Source organism: Melopsittacus undulatus, chromosome 6 (genome assembly GCF_012275295.1).
Source record: "Melopsittacus undulatus isolate bMelUnd1 chromosome 6, bMelUnd1.mat.Z, whole genome shotgun sequence".
NCBI classification, from domain to species: domain Eukaryota; kingdom Metazoa; phylum Chordata; class Aves; order Psittaciformes; family Psittaculidae; genus Melopsittacus; species Melopsittacus undulatus.
Genome location: NC_047532.1, coordinates 51,880,473 through 51,895,687, shown reverse-complemented (window position 1 = coordinate 51,895,687; position 15,215 = coordinate 51,880,473). Strand labels below are relative to the sequence as shown.

General features: G+C 56.3%; 1 protein-coding gene across 1 annotated transcript; it reads right to left on the bottom strand.

Annotated features, from left to right (window-relative positions):
* Positions 1-1,495: 1,495 nt before the first annotated feature.
* On the bottom strand, positions 1,496-14,851 carry BRINP2 (BMP/retinoic acid inducible neural specific 2). The gene is made up of 8 exons (XM_034064313.1): positions 14,725-14,851; positions 7,779-8,146; positions 5,772-5,962; positions 5,425-5,615; positions 4,891-4,996; positions 4,294-4,530; positions 3,862-4,084; positions 1,496-3,507 (listed from the first exon to the last, which is right to left on the bottom strand). The coding sequence occupies exons 2-8, from the start codon at positions 8,078-8,080 to the stop codon at positions 2,391-2,393; spliced, it is 2,367 nt and encodes a 788-aa protein (XP_033920204.1). The 5' UTR covers positions 8,081-8,146; positions 14,725-14,851; the 3' UTR covers positions 1,496-2,390.
* Positions 14,852-15,215: the final 364 nt, after the last annotated feature.

The following is a 15,215-nucleotide window of genomic DNA, read 5'->3' as shown; positions in this document are numbered from 1 at the left end:
CTGGCCCTTGCATTGCCAATGGGTGCTTTGCTGAGAAGGTGCTGTGCTGACTGCTGCACTGAGAATGCCATACACAGCCTCATTCCTGACGGGAATCTAAACCAAGTGCCAAACTTTTGGGCAATACATGATGAAATCTTGCTGGGGGACTGCAGGAAGGGGAGGCTGCTGAGCTGCCCTGCCTCCCAACCCTGTGGGGCAACTGCTAAGCATACAGAGTTGATGGCACATCCCAACAGCTGCCTGCCTGCCCCTGCCTTATCTTGTATTACATTGAATGTAAACAGCCTTCCTCTGCTTCTGTCCCCACACACCCTCAGGGCATCACCTGCTGCCTCTGGAGCCAGCACCATGGTGGAGAAGCCTGGGGTCAGTTCTCCATTGTGTGACAGCTGCTTCACCATGTCTTGGTCAATGGCTTCTTGAGGTGCTGCCAGACATCCCAATGTCTCTTGCATTCATGTCCAGGTGACTTTAGGATGTATGACTGGTTAAGCATACTGAAAAGCATGGCAGGAAATGCTTGGGCTGGAGGAGACAGAGGATAGAGTAGAGGAATGTTAGCCCAATGCACGGCGCACATGATGACAGGGAGAAGTGATGTGATGGCCCAGAAAGATGTGTAGCAAAAGCCAAAATGATCTTTCTAGCTGGGAAGCCTCCCGGCAGCAGGAGCACACAGCACTAGCGGCCCTCCCGCCTACACCCTCCCCATCCCTGGGCAGATGTCTGCTGGCTCCCCCCGGGGAGCTGAGATGATGGCTTTGACTTCTCGTTTCCTCCTGGTGTGTTTAATTGCCTGTTTTTCCCCTCTTTAGGAGTGGGAGACAAGGGAGGAGATGTGAGCAAAGGAAGACAGATGTATGGAGAAGTCCAGGTGACAGATTGAGGGATGCTATAGCCACAATAGCCAGCCTGATGGATTGATAGATTAGACAGGGAATATAAATAGCAAGCATAGTTTATCTACCCCCATTTTATTTTCCTCTCGCCTATCTCTTGATCTCTCCTGGTGTTATTTTCCTCCTGCTTATCTCTTTATCTGTCCAGTCTGAGGATGGAAGAGAGGGGTAACAGGCTGGTGACAGAAGCAGGATGGATGAGTTCAGGCTACCGCTGCTTCTGCAGCATCCAAGCAAGCAAGTTTTGCCATCTGGGGAGGGATTTGGAAGCAGACTCCAATCTGCACACTGATAGACCTTTCCCCCTGCTTCTTTTCCTTGTACCCTGCACCTGCAACCCCTGCTTTGGGGATGCTGTAGGCTGGAGGATCAGCTCCTTCCTCTCTGCACTGTCCTCAGCCAAGAAAGTGGGGCAGCTGCCGGAGCAGTGAGCTCCACTTGTCTGGATACCCAGCATTTCCATCTGACAGCCGGGCAGCGCCGCTGCTTGATATTCTGGTCAGGCACCAAGCATGGTGGCAGCAGCACTGGGAAGGAGGGAGGGATCCACACAGCAAGGGAAAAGCCAGGTCCAGAGATGACAGTAACTGTTTGGGTTTTTTCCTTTAATCTCCGTTGGTTTTGGTTGCTCTTTTGCTCAAAAAAGGCATTATTTAAAAAATATATTAAACAGATACATTTTACTAATATGTCTCTTGGCTGGAGCCACTGACAAGAAATGACACTCCCCAGATAAACAGGCTTAAAAAAATCCCTCCCAAACAAAACAAATAAATAAATACATAAATAAAACTTTTTTTCTTTTCTTTCTTTCTTTTGTTTTAGGTTTCTCTTTCACATAAGGAATTATGTCCCAGGGGTCTCTGCCAGTGTCAGTGACTGCAGTGTCCCTGGGGCAGGCGACAGGTCCTTCCCATGAGAGGGGTGATGATGCCTCGGTACTGCAGCAGGCACAAGAGGCCCCAGTGGACATCTGCTATGTCTCACGGGCCTACAGTGCGGTGTCCCCCTGTGCCCATGTGCACGGCTGCAGGAAGGACCACAGGGGATGCAAAAGCGAAGGTGCCATATAAACCTCTCTTAAAAACACTACAAAAGTTGGGGTGCTGAGGATCCATTGCTGGAGGATCCCTGTGGCAGGTTGGGCATCTGCTCCAGCTGGGCCAGCAGCTGCCTCTAGCCAAGGCACATCCCTCCTGGCCATTGGCATGTCCCCTCAGCCACCAACTGAGTGGCTGTGCTGGCATCGTCCCTGTGCTTGGAGCCAGTCTGCGCTGTGTGAGCCATCCCTCCTCCATATCCCTGCTGGTGTCCTCCATCCGCTCAAGCCCTGTGTCTCTTTGGCCAGTCGCTGGATGTACTATGGAAGCACGCGGTTGGCACTAAGGTAAGGCCTTGATTCGATTTTTTAGGGTAGTTATTCCTTTGCACCTCCCAGGAGTTCTTTCTCCCACCCCCCTTGCTCTGAGATTGGAGCAGCCCTGGCTGTTAGCTGCACAGTTTGCCCGTCTCCTGCTCTAGTGCATTGGGCAGCTTGGCATTGAAGGCCCTCAAAGAGGACTGGATCCTTGCCACCTCATTGTTGGCCAACTTGAGCCTGTGCCGGAGCAAGCAAGTGAAGAGGTCAAGGCGAGTTTTGCCGGGGGGTGACAACCTGTTTACCCGGTCCCTGATCTCCAACAGCTGAAGCATGGCTGAGTCCTGGGAGCCCTGTGTATAGGGGTAGTCCAACTGAAGTATCAGGTCACGAATAGCATCTGGCTCAAAGGGCAGGCTGTAGCCAAAGACTTGCAAGCTGTTGATCTTCATATACCCCAGGTTCTTGGAGGGATCTGCCATCTCCAAGGGTTCATAGTAGATTGTCTCATTGGAGTTGTCATCCAGAGACTTGATGCGGCTCCGCAAGTAGACGTGGACCGTTTCAAAGAAGGTCTTCCACTTATTGCCCAAAGTGAGCGTCCAGTTTTGGCATTGGGCAGAGGCATCTACATTAGTCCTTTCCCAGTCTGGGAAGCTGCCTTCATTGACGGGCATGAACCAGCTCTCTGAGTGGCTTCCCCCGAAGGGATTGACATAGATGGCCATGACAGGCTCCAGTGTGCTATTCTTGGTGAGGCAGATCTGCAGGGAGAGGGCCAACATCACGTGAACCAGCCCGGGCTTGTACTTGTTGCTCTTCAGGGTCAAGAGCATTCGTTTCCTCCAGGAGGGGTCGAACCAGCTCCCCAGGCGCATATCATTGCTGATGAAGATGGAGTGCACCTCGATGCGGCTGTCCCGTTTCTGCAGGAGGTACTTGAGCTCCAAGTCCTGCAGGTCCGTCTCCAGCCCCAGGTAGTGCTCCAGTGAGTCGGCCACTTGGGGGCGGCAGAAGCCCTGGGTGAGCACGTAGCCGTGGTTGCAGGTCCCGCAGCGGGTGCTGTTGTCCTCGGCACAGCTGGCACAGGCTGGCCCCTCGCCCAAGGCACACGGTATGGACCCCTGGCAGGACGGCTGCTCGGAGGGACATGTGCAGCTGTGGCTTTCTTCCAGGAAGGTCCCAGGCACAGTGGTCTCGCTGCAGTACAGGAGTGACTGTGCACGGCTCCACCAGTAAGGGAGGGACCTGGTGGAGAAGAGACACAGGAGGAGAGATGCTTACATGGCATCTTTCGGGTCACAATCGAAGGAATTTCCCTAGGGATGAAAGAGCTGCCCATCTCGTGTTCACTTTTCTGCACTGCCTATGGCACTCCATTAATAAAGTCCCATTTTCTACCTCTAGGCTTAGACTCAACCTCTCAGGGTCACATCCAGGGTGGCATGGCTGTCCCTGCTGCCTGCTCACCCCTAGGCATCCCTCCAGCAGGGCAGGGCCTCTTACAACCCCAGCCATAGGTAGGTGGACTCTGGGTGTGAGCCTCCCTCAGGGCTCTGAGCAGTGTCCCTGGTGTGGGATAGGGATGCTGTGGTACCCTACCTCTCCTTGGGCAGCTTGAAGCGAGGTTGCCGGTGGCAGCGTTTGCTGAGGTTGAAGAGCCGCCGGATGAGCCGATGGGTTTTCCTAGAGAGCAGTTTCAGGCTGGTGCCCAGCTGCTGGTAGCGATGCTGAACATCCAGGTCCATGGCCCAGAAGTGGGAGATGGCTGTCCTGTTCAGGAAACGATCCCTAGGGAGCCTCTTCACCAGGGCCTGAAACTCCTCTGCACCGGAAGAGAGATGGTGTCAGCAGACCCATGGGAGCAAGTGCCACAGGTGGGGCTGGAGGCAACCCCCCTCCACCCAAACTCGGGTCTTCACAGTGTGACGACCACTCTGGATCCTTCCCTGGAGCCCCACCACTGAGCCTGGGCTGCTCCCAGAGGAGGAACTGCAGGGAAGGAGATGCTTTGTGGGGTGTCCTCAGCCTCACCTGACTCCTCGAACTGGCTGTGGTGGCTCTCCCAGGCTCTCCGGAGCTGTGCCAAGCTGCTCTCCAGCGCCTGGATGTCGGCCTCGGGGCAGTTGCAGCGGGGGAATGCAGGCTGGCACTGGCAGCGACAGTCACTCTGGTGGCACACCAGCTCCCCGGCCGAGCTGCAGGCAATATAGCTGAGGGCAGCTGCCACAAACCTCTCCCGCAGGTAAGAAGGGAGCACCGTCTGCAGCCCTGCAAGCAGGAAGAGCCCCAAGAGCATCAGGGCACATGCTGTGGAGCCCCTCGAAACCATTGTCCGGGCAAGGAGGGAGTGAACCTTCCCGCTCCCCAGGCTCCCACCCTTACATGATTATCATATCAATTTGCTGTGGAGCCGCTTGTCTGGGCTGTGCATCGATCTTGGCTTGTCTTGGCAGACGAGCAACAACCTCATCCTACACAGCTTTGATTATTTTCATCCCTTCTCCTCCCCAGCTCCTAAATTAAAAGCAGGATCTTGAGCCAACATCCTCCCCTGCGGCCCCCTCTGTGCCCGCAACCATCCCACAGTGCCACTTGTCCATCACCACGTCCCCACCAGCCCAGCCCTACCTTGGAGCTGCACTTTGTTCTCAGGGCTCTGCACCAGGACGGAGCTCACTGAATCCAGGTTGTCATAGTTGCTACAGCCGAGTGGCCCTGTCCGCGTTTCAGTCACCTAAGGGGAGACCCACAGGTGGTCAGGGACACAGGAGGGGACCCAGAGCACGTGCTGTGTGATGTACTCTAGGTTTCCCTGCTCTTGCAGGGGGGTCGGAATAGATGATCTTTCGAGGTCCCTTCCAACCCTTGGGATTCTGTGTGCCACCCCACTGAAAGTGCTGCAGATAGCCCCTGGTGGGCTTGCCATGCCTCACTCCTCAGAGCAAGCTTGGAGAGGAGGATTAATTGCCTGCTAATTGGCTTGCTGACAGGTGGCAGCCCTGCCTGCAGCCCTCTGAAAAATGTGCCTTCATGAGCGTGCCCGATTTCCCATAAGTAACACAAATGTGCTAACTCTGCCTGCTCTCCCCCTCTGCCTGCTGAGGTGCTGCTGCAGGGGCCGCTGGCTCCCAGCGCTGCGCTCTCCCTTGCACCCTCGCTTACCTTGATGGCGGCGGTGGCGATCTGGATGTGGTGGAGCCGGCGCAGTGTGCTCTCCCGGTCAATGAAGTAGGACGCTGCCAGCTGGTGCAGGGTCTCCAGTGAGACCCCCGAGCTGTTCCCGGCCACCCCGGTAGGCTCTGCCCTGCGGCTCAGCTTGCGCTTGTCCACAAAAATGGTCAGGGACTCCTCTCCTGGGGAGGACACGCAGTGCTCTGGGGGCTGCTGCCTCCCCCATTCCCCTCCCTGGCCATATGTCTCCTATAGTGCTTATTTTCCCACCCTCTCTCCTATGCAAGCTGCCTTGTGCAAGGGAAGTGAGCGGGCAGCAAGCACCCAGCAGCACTCACCTCCCAGCGTGGCGGCGAGCAGGAAGTGTGTCCCATACTTTCTGATGAGGCTGTCGGTGATCTGCTGAGCGCTGGGTCGGCGTCCCAGCAAGCGGATGTTGCGGATGAATTCGGGGGCCAGTGGGAGCGGCAGGCTGAAGAAGTCTTTCCTCTCCAAGGCCAAATTATTCACCTTCCAACGAGCAAACTCTCTGTGGGATGAATATAGCAGTGGAGAGAGGGTTCGAAGCAGGTCCAGCTGTGCCACACGCACACTGTCCCCTCCACTGTTCACAGCTTCCAACTCGGGGCAGGGGAGACCAGCCCAAATCTCCCCATTGCTACAGCAGAGGTAAAGGACCTGTTGTGCTCACCAGCTATAGATACAGCCAGTACAAAATCAACATCCCTCCCTAAGCCATCAATAGAGATAATGAACTACAAGCAGCAGAGATACCTAATACTGATTAATTAGGTGCCTCCGGCAGGCATTAATCACAGCCCTGGGCAGGGCCAGAGCCTTTTGCAGCCTGCTGGGCTGCCTGGGCCTTGTCCATCCTCCACCCTCATGCCAATGGGTCTGGGTGAAAATCTAACATCTGGGGCTTCCATAGTTGTAAGTCTTAGCACCATTCTGTAGCAAGCTGGAGGCACTGGGATGTGGTGGGGCTGGTGATGGGACCCCTTGTAGCCCCATACACTGTGAATGTGCCCCACTGGGCCCCTGGCATCACCCAGCCCCACGGGGGAGCTGCCAGTCTGCCACTGCCTGGAACAACCAACAGCCTGTAAGCAACCAGAGACTGATTTCAGCCTAATCTGTGGCATTTTGCTCTAATTAAAACCAGGCGCTGGCTTCAGACAGTTTAATTAAGGGCTGGTTGGGAAAGGAGGGCGAGGGAGGAGTGGATGGCTGCAAAGGGAGGGGCTTGACGGGTGCTGGGTTGTCTTGCATTATGGTTTTTGGGCCCACAAAGTTGGATGTTAGGGCCAGGAGTGGAGCGAAGGCAGGATCCTGCTCTTCCCCTTGCATGCATGCTCCCTGGGTGCTTGGTGACCAGGAACCCCGCACCGGTTCCCCCCCATCCCATAGGCAAAGCAAGCCCTGAAGGCTGCCAGCTGGTTCTTTGCACAGAAGAGGTGCAAGACAGCTGCTTTTTCCCATCCCACCACCATCACCATCAGCATCCCTGGAGGACGTGGGTCCCTTGGCATGGTAGTATCTGTGTGTAGGAGAGTGGCAAAGAGGGGAGAGCTCTCTGGAGGTGCTGGGCTGCATAACAAGGCTGGCATCCTGGCATTTACGTCAGCTCCCCTGGGAGGGAACGGCTGGGCTTTGCTCCACTGCTGGAAACCCCCAGGGATGGGCAGCAGTGAGCACAGGAAAGGAAGAGGGCTCATTAGCAGAAGGTGGCAATTATCACCTGGAGGTGGTGAGTTTCCCATGCTGGCTGTCATGGGGTGGCCCTTTACTGGAGCCAGTGGACCCTGCTGTTGCTGAACCTTGTTCTCTAGTGGCAAGAACCACCCCCACCCCCCCACCCCCCCCCCCCCAGCATTGGCCTCTATGTATGCAGCATCCCACTGCCACAGTTTATGGGATGACAGCACTGGGAACATGCCAGGGAGTCTGTCAGGGTGACTTTTTGTGAGCCTTAGCAACATCCCAGTCCCAAATGGCTGGCAGTCCATGCAGGCTCACTAATTTAGCACAGAAATGTGTGCATGCAAAAGTACAAAGGAGTATCCCTCCATGCCTCTCACCACAAGGGTTGATACCATCTCAACCTGTGCATCAAATCACTCCCAGCTTGGGCAAATCCTGCCTGAAGCCAGTCCCAGCCATGCCATGAGCATCTTGTGGGGCTGCTGTTATATTCCCTGGGAAAGCAGCATCTCACGTGCATCCATCTGCTGACTCTCCTGATTGGCAGCTTCCTTCCATACACACGGATTAAGCAACACTTGTGTCCCCACCACAGCCCTCCCACACCACAGCTCTCTCCTGGGGTGCCCATGGCCTCTCACCTGTAGATCCTGTACCTGGTGGTGAAACCCTGCCGGTAGCGCTCCATGAAATCCACGTAATCCTGGGCTCGGTAGAATGGTCCCCGATCGGTGAGGAGCCAGTCGAGGGGTGCCCGGCCAGAGGAAGAGGAGGATGATGATGAGGAGGAAGGGGTCGCCGGGGCAGCATGCTGCTGGGGCACCGTGCCACCCGCCCCACCAGCCACCCCCCAGCGGCAGCACGTGCTCAGGGCCAGGAGGGCCAGCGGCCATGGGAGCATCGGCGGGGGGCCGTCAGCGCGTGGGAGCTCCTGCCGCCCCATCCTGCTGCTGCCCGGCCGGCTTCTTCATTCTCTCACCCCGCAGCAATCCTCCAGGACAGCCCTGCCCTGCAACGGCACCGTGGGGAGCCCGTGAGGCACAGCACCGGGTGAGACGAGGGGTGCTGGCTGCTGGTTGAATGAAATCCTGGCTAGTGCCTGTTTGGGGCATTTCTGGCTTTCTCTCAGCTGTGCATCAGCCCCGTGACCCAAGCTTGCTGCTAAGGAGTGCCCATGTGGTGGGACGGTGGCCTTTGGGGATACCTGCCATGAGCACATGTAACTCATTTTAGCTGGGCTAAAAAATTATAAGCATGGGGAACTGGAAAAAATGAGCCTCTCCAGGTATGGGTTGAGTTACATGGGCCTGATGTTGGGCTTTCCTTTGCCTCCTGCCAGTGGCTGGCTGGCTGGGCTAATCATGGTGATGTTTTGACTGCAGGTGGTGTTTATCTCAAGCCAAGATCTTTCTGCTCTCATAAAGCAGGGTGCAGTATCTGCAGGAGTAAAGACGGAGCTTCTGCCCCTAGGGTCGGAGCCTGAATTTGCAGGTGGAAATGGGAGGCAGGAAGCTGCAAGGTCGAGCAGAACTGGGGTGAGGCAAGGGGTTGTGCTGGGCAGCAAGGGCTGTGTCAGTAAAAATGAGGACCCCATCATGCAGTGCATCCAGGAGAGGTATTTTTATTCTGGGCAGGTGGCCAGCTGGGGACCAGAGCCCAACTGCTCATCCCTTGCTGAGCAAACAGCAGCCCTGTGTTATCCCGGACGGGGCTTTGCCAGATGAATCATCAGGCTTTAACATGTACGATTATTTGATTTTTTCCCCCTCTCTTATTTTTAAACCCTTAAGGGTGCCCTTTGATTATGCTTTCTCAGCTTCTCACTCAGCCTGCAAGGCTGGGGCCCTGTTAATTATAAACAGAAGCTGAGATTTTCACATCACCAGACTGGGGATGCTGGGGCAGCGGGGTGGGCAAAGGAAGGCAGGAGCAGCAGGCAGGGCTTTTCTGTCTCCTCTGTGCTATCTTTCCACATGTCACACTGGTTTCCCCCAACTTTGCAGGCAGCCACATGACACCCCAGTCATTGCGTCCTGCTCCTGGCATGTGGAGTCTCCTCTCCAAATCCTGGCCCAGACGAGCAGCCCCTGTGCTGAGGTGGGCAGGGGGACTGGCAATGTGAGGGTGGTTTCCTCACTCTATGCCTTGAATGTTGGAGGGGGCATCTGTCCCCCCCTGGAATATGTCAGGACTTGATGCTGGCTGCTCACAGAGCTGCTCGTGTGCTGCCACGTGTGGGTGATGGCTGAGCAGCTGAGGCACTTTGGCTGCCCTGCTTCCCTGCTTGCTTCCCTGCCTGCAACCAAAGCCGGGCAGGGGGAAGCAGGCACTGGGATGGAGCGGCTGCCTGAAGCAGGCAAGCGCCTTGCTCTCCTCCCCAGGAATATCTGCAGATGCAACTGAGGTGGCCTGGGGACCAAAGGAGCCTGCAAGGGTCAGGAGTAAACCCTCTTGTTCCCCTGCTGCCCTGTAGCTGTGGGTCCTGCTGCTGCACTCTATGGGATGATCTGGGGAGTGGGGACAAGCAGCCCAGGAGGGCATGGCAGGATCCAAGGTCCAGCAGCAAATTCTATGGATTATTTAGATGCAAATCATGGGCTAAACACTCTGTGCTTGGTACCTCTCCCATATAGCGGGGAGGAAAGCAGCCCTCTGGTTCTCAGCTGAGACCCAGAGGTGAAAGCACTCTTGGAAGAGCATCTTTCTAAACACTGCTCGTGGAAACATGCTGTTTGTAGCATTAAATATGGCTGTGCCCGCAAAACACCTTGCTGGAATAGCTGGTGTGCTAGGTAGCCTGCCTGTTGCACCATCAACAGGGTCTCATCCCGTTGTTGTCTGTGGCTCCCAATCACCTCCAGCCAAGGTGGGGCTGGGCTGGCCCTCTCCCTCCACCAAGGTCTGTACAGCCAAGGGGATGACTTTCCACAAGTGTGATGGGAACCTGAGCTCATTCCTCACCATTTGACACCAGCACAGGTGTGATGGTGTGGATTGTCTTGTGCCAGTCATACTGCTGCCCTCCCCGAGGCTTTCCTGGTGTAAATCAGGAGGATGTGGGAGCATCCTTCTTATGATTCAAAGCACACAGGGGATATGCTTGAGGGACTAGGTAGAACACTGTCCCTTCCAGCAAACCATCCTGGGTGCTAACAGCTTCCCACCAGCACTGACCAGCCTCTTGCTACCACCATGGCAGTCACCCCCAAGTCCCTTCCCCAAGAGAAGCTTCCTGTGCTGACTTTCCCTTCAAAACCCTCTCTCCTCACCCAGCACTGCAGCTCAAGGCAGCAGACCTGGATGATCATTATGGGGACAGATATTAAGGATGGAGCCACCTTGGGTCGCCCCTTTCCTTAGGCTGTGGTCCCCAGACCAGCTAGAAACCATTTCAGCCTGCTCTGATCCCTTCCCTGGGGAGCTTGTTCTGAGATTCAAGGCTGAACATGGAATGCTTCGTTGTGGCCTCCTCATGTTCTATTGCAGAGCAATAAAACCAGTCAGAATTGGGTATTTTCAGCACTTGACTGGTGCAAGCTGGTGCAGATCCAATGAAGGTCCCCTCCTGGTGTGCAGAGTCCCTTAAAGCAGCCAACTTTCCAGCCTTGCTAAATGAGCTCTTGTTTACACCTGTCTCTTATTTACACCATGAGTGCTGGCAACTCTGAGGCAGCTCCTGCTTGGGGACAGGTGCTGACGCACATGAGTGTCCTTCCCAACAGAGACTTGAAGCTCCAGGTCAGGCAGGAATAGGGCAGCCACAGTGGGCAGGAGAGCCTGCATGGGGGCTATATAGAGTTACATAGCAAGCTTATACCTGAGTAGCATCTTCCCTGCATCATCGTTACCTGGGCTAGTTTATTTGCTTTTATCTATCATGCGTTATGCAAGATAAATACATGAAGAAATTGCTATAGCTCCATATGGTCCCAAGTCCACACAGGCAGGGGGGGTCTGCTGCTCTGCAAGATCCAGGGCAACGCTTATCAGGGTACACCTCTGCCTGCTCACACCAGCATCCTCCAGGGATGCTAAGAAGACCAAAGCTCTTTGGAAATGAGTAACCCCCTCGACCTTACTACTGAAGCTGGAAATAACTTTCTAATCACTTTTTCTTGATCCAGAAGAATGAAGGTTTGATGAGAAGCATCTGACTACTTTTTTTTTTTGGTTTTTTTAGGGTTTTGCATCACAAAAGTTGGAAAACTTCCAGCTTGTTAATTTTTCTTTCTCTCCTCCCTCTTCTATAAAAAGAGTGCCAATGCAAATATTTTGGCAAACTTTCCCAAGACCACAACATCCTTTGCCAAGTATTCCTGATTTTATTGCAAGCCCTCTGTGTCCCTGTTGCCTGCAGCAGAACACCCCAATGTCCCTCCAGTGATGGCCGATGCACAGCCCAGGCTGTGATGTGTCACACGCTGCAACGTAAAAATAGCTTGTTGCAACTTCTAGAGGTACCCTTGAGATGGTAATGGGATTGCTTCTGCGGTGGGTGTCCTCAGCCAAAACGGCTCAAGAGAGACCAAGACACAATGGTGTGAGGTCTGGATGAGGATGCTCAAGTGCTTGGGTGAGGTGCAAAAGCCTTTCTCTATTACCCTTGGAGCCAGCGGCAACAGCAGCGACATCCTGCAGACTTACGCTGGGGTCCTGCCTGCTCCCATGCTGACAGCATCTTCAGAGCCACATGCTCCACCACTAATCAGGCTGAGTTCGATAATTAAGACATTAGCTAATTATCAGGGACATTAACATTGATTTCTGCCCTTTCATGCAGCAGGAGCGGATCTAGACACACATAAACCAAGAAGCGTGTGCTGGGGAGAGCCGTGGTGGTATTTGCTGGGTGCTGTGGGGAAGAAAGGGACTCCAGACAGGTTCTCGCACTACACCTTGTAAATGCCAAACTGAAGACTGGAGCAAAAGCAGCATCTGATGTCTGTGCCAAGTGGAGCAGTACTTACTGGTGGCAGAGCTGTGGGACATGCCCAGCCATGGGGGTTGGTTCCTGGGGCACAGCAGGAGCAAAGGTACATCCATGTGGGAGCTGAGAGCTATGGGGATGGGTCTTGAGCTCCCTGGGGATGCCTTTTAGTGGGAAAGAATGTCAAACGTGATGACTGAGTCACCTTCTCATAAAACATGGGAAAGCTTTATCAAATTAAGGCCACTTAAAAGGAGTCTGGGCAGAGGCTAAGTGCAGTTTAGATTCTGAAGTGGATTGACTCAGCCTACATGTACTCACACAGGCACCCCGGCACCTCCTGCTCTGGCGCTTGCACCCCAAAGACAGACAATTCCAAAGGATGCTCATCCCAGTGCTCTGAAGCCACCAACCTTACTTGGGGCTACAGAGGACCTACTCCCTTGCACCCAGCCCTGCCCATGCTGCTGCCTCCTCTGTCCCCCAACTCTGGTTGTGGTTTTCAAGGATCTGCAGCCTCCGGGCTCGCATCCGCACACTCCCAAGGAAGTGCCAGGGCCTCATTGATCTGCCGAGGTAATTAAGAGAGCGAGCCAGGCACCGCCGGAGCGACAGCAGCACAGTAATCGCTGGCAAAGTGGGCACGGCAGGGTGCTGTCAGCAGCCTGGCACCCAGCCTGTGGTGACGCGGCTCCAGGCAGCGAGCATGGGGACAGCCACCTCGGAGCCTTCCATCCCAGCGTGAGCAGCAATCTTGACGATCAGTGTGGTGGCTGTGAACCAATTCTCGCTAGGCTTCTGCTAACCACCCTCTGTAGCCCATTCTGTTGCTATTGCTAAGTGACTTTAAATCACTGCCTTTCCCCAGCTCATGAGACTGGTTTAAAAACCTGCAAGACTTGACAACTTGGGTTCCTTTTATTAGCTTTTCTTCACATCCTGAAGAGCAAGGCACTTGAAGATGAGAGTAAAGGAAAATAGTAGAAAATCCCAGGACTCGGAGAGCTAAGGATTTGCATAAGACATCAAATGAGATGAAGCCTGGGCTGCCATCAGGGGAGATGGCAGCTCCATGCATCGTGTCACACCAGCACCATGTGTTCTGCCCTCTGGCTTTGCTCACCAGAGACTTTCTCACCCATGGGCAAAAAGCTTCTTAAAAGAGCAATGTGCAAAATACAAGTCCTCCCAGCATGGTGATGGCAGCAGTAGCTCTGGCTTCCCCTGCCTTGTGCCGAGCTCTCAGCCTGAAGCATCCCTGCAGATGGGTCTCTGGGGCTGGGCAAGAGCATCCCTGCACATGAGAGCTGTGGAAGAGTATTCCTGCAGCCCCCTCTCCAAAGAAGATGGCTCCTTATCTTGTGATGGACCCTGCAAGCCAAGTATCCTATCATCCCACAGGAGCCAGATGAAGGCAGTGCAAAGTGATCACCGCCCTCTTCCATACCTCACTTGCTTTCACACAGGTGGCAAATGTCACGGGTGGGCAATGATGCGCAGCCGTAGCTCAGCATTAGCAGTCCAGGGTAAATGAGGTGGTGGGTGGCTGGTGCTGGGCAGAGAGGGAGAAGAGACCTGGGTTGCCAGAGTGGGGACACTCCCCAGCCCCTCGCTGCTCCCCAGGTGTCGAAACTGTCCCTGAATGCACCAAAGCCAGCTCTGCCTGGAAGAAGTGCAGGGACCTCCTTGCAACATCTCCGGGGCTGGCAGGGACCCTCCTGGCTGCTGACAGAGGGGGGACACTGACATCTGCCGGCAGGTCCCTCCCCGACCCGCAGCAGCTCCCCGGCTCACCCTGCCTGGCCCCGGACCGCAGCAGGGGCAGCTCTGGTACCCATCACCCTGCCCCAGGGCAGGCTCGGAGGGCGGCGACACAGGGGTCCCGCTAAGAAGGGGCAGGACAGGATGGACATCACTGTGTTCAGACCTGATGCTCCCCAGCCCGGTGCTTTGAAGATCCAGAGTTTTGTTTCCTACTGAAACAAATTAATGCTTAGGGAATGGAACTGAACCCCGCAGCCAGGGACCCGGTTCTCCTGGAGCTGCAGACCCCGGCACCGCTCTGGGAACCGGACGCAGCGCTCAAGGAGAGCAAACACCTTCTAAAAGGTCCCCGCTCCCGCCTTGCTCTCCTGCGAGAGAGCCCAGCGTTGCGGCGCTGGGGCCGTAACGCTCCTGCACGGCGCTGGCTCAGTGCATGCCCCGCAGGGGAGATGCGGGCAGCACTTGAGGGGGGGATCGCCGCCGGTCCCGCGGCTCCGGGAGGCCTCACACCGGCACCATCCTCGGAGCAGGGTACGCTACACTAGCGGTAGGAGGTTTCCAGCAGCCCGGGCACCTTGTTTATCGGTCGCAGCCTCCGGGACCTGCTGGGACCCGCACCGCGGTGGCTCCCGCCCAGGAAGAGCTCTTTGCTTTGCTCTGCACCTCTCTGCGAAGCGACCCCGAAGCAAGAAGGCAACTTGACCAAGGTCACCGAGCTAGCCGGAGACGGCAGAGCGGCGTCTCCATAGTTGCGCACGGGGGTACCCGGGATCTCCGCCGTACGCGGTCGCGGCTCTCCCGCTCCGCTCCTTCTCCTTCGCCTTCCCGCAAACCATCGCACCCACCGGCGGGGTCCCCACACCGGCTCACCCCCTTCCCCGACCCTGCAGACTTACCCCAGGCTCCGGCTCAGCACCGGCGGGGCACCGGCCGCCGCTCCATCCCGTCCAGTCCAGCTGCGCTGCTCCTCAGCAGTCTCTGGCCCTGCCCCGCCGCCGCCTCCCGGCCGCCCCACAGCGCCCCATCGCCGGAGAAGCAGACGGCCCCAACAGCATCCCGCGACCGCGCTCCCGGCCCCGCACCGGGTCCCGCCGCGCTCCGCGGGCGCCGCCGCCGCCACCAGATAATATATGCAGGGGGGGGAGCCAATAAAAGGCGCCGCCGGCCTCCCCGCGCCATCCCATTGGCGGTACCGTGCTCGGCGCGGGGCGGGGCGGGACAGGGCAGCACGGCGCGGCGGGGGACACGCGTGGAGCGGTCCCGGCTCGCCCCGCGGGGGGTCTCCTATCCCCGCCGGCCATTCCTGCCCCCATTCCCGCCCCAGAGCTGAGCCTCCCGGCAGGAGGACCGCGTGGGCCTCCCCGCGGTGCCCGGGAGGGGTTGCAGG

Bases quoted from the DNA above. Each gene is read 5' to 3' on its own strand.
- BRINP2 (XM_034064313.1), bottom strand. From the start codon at position 8,080: ATGGGGCGGCAGGAGCTCCCACGCGCTGACGGCCCCCCGCCGATGCTC. The intron at 5,616-5,771 runs GTGAGTGCTGCT...TGTCCTCCCCAG, and splicing joins GCTCGCCGCCACGCTGGGAG to GAGAGGAGTCCCTGACCATT. The intron at 4,531-4,890 runs GTAGGGCTGGGC...TCCTGCTTGCAG, and splicing joins GAACAAAGTGCAGCTCCAAG to GGCTGCAGACGGTGCTCCCT.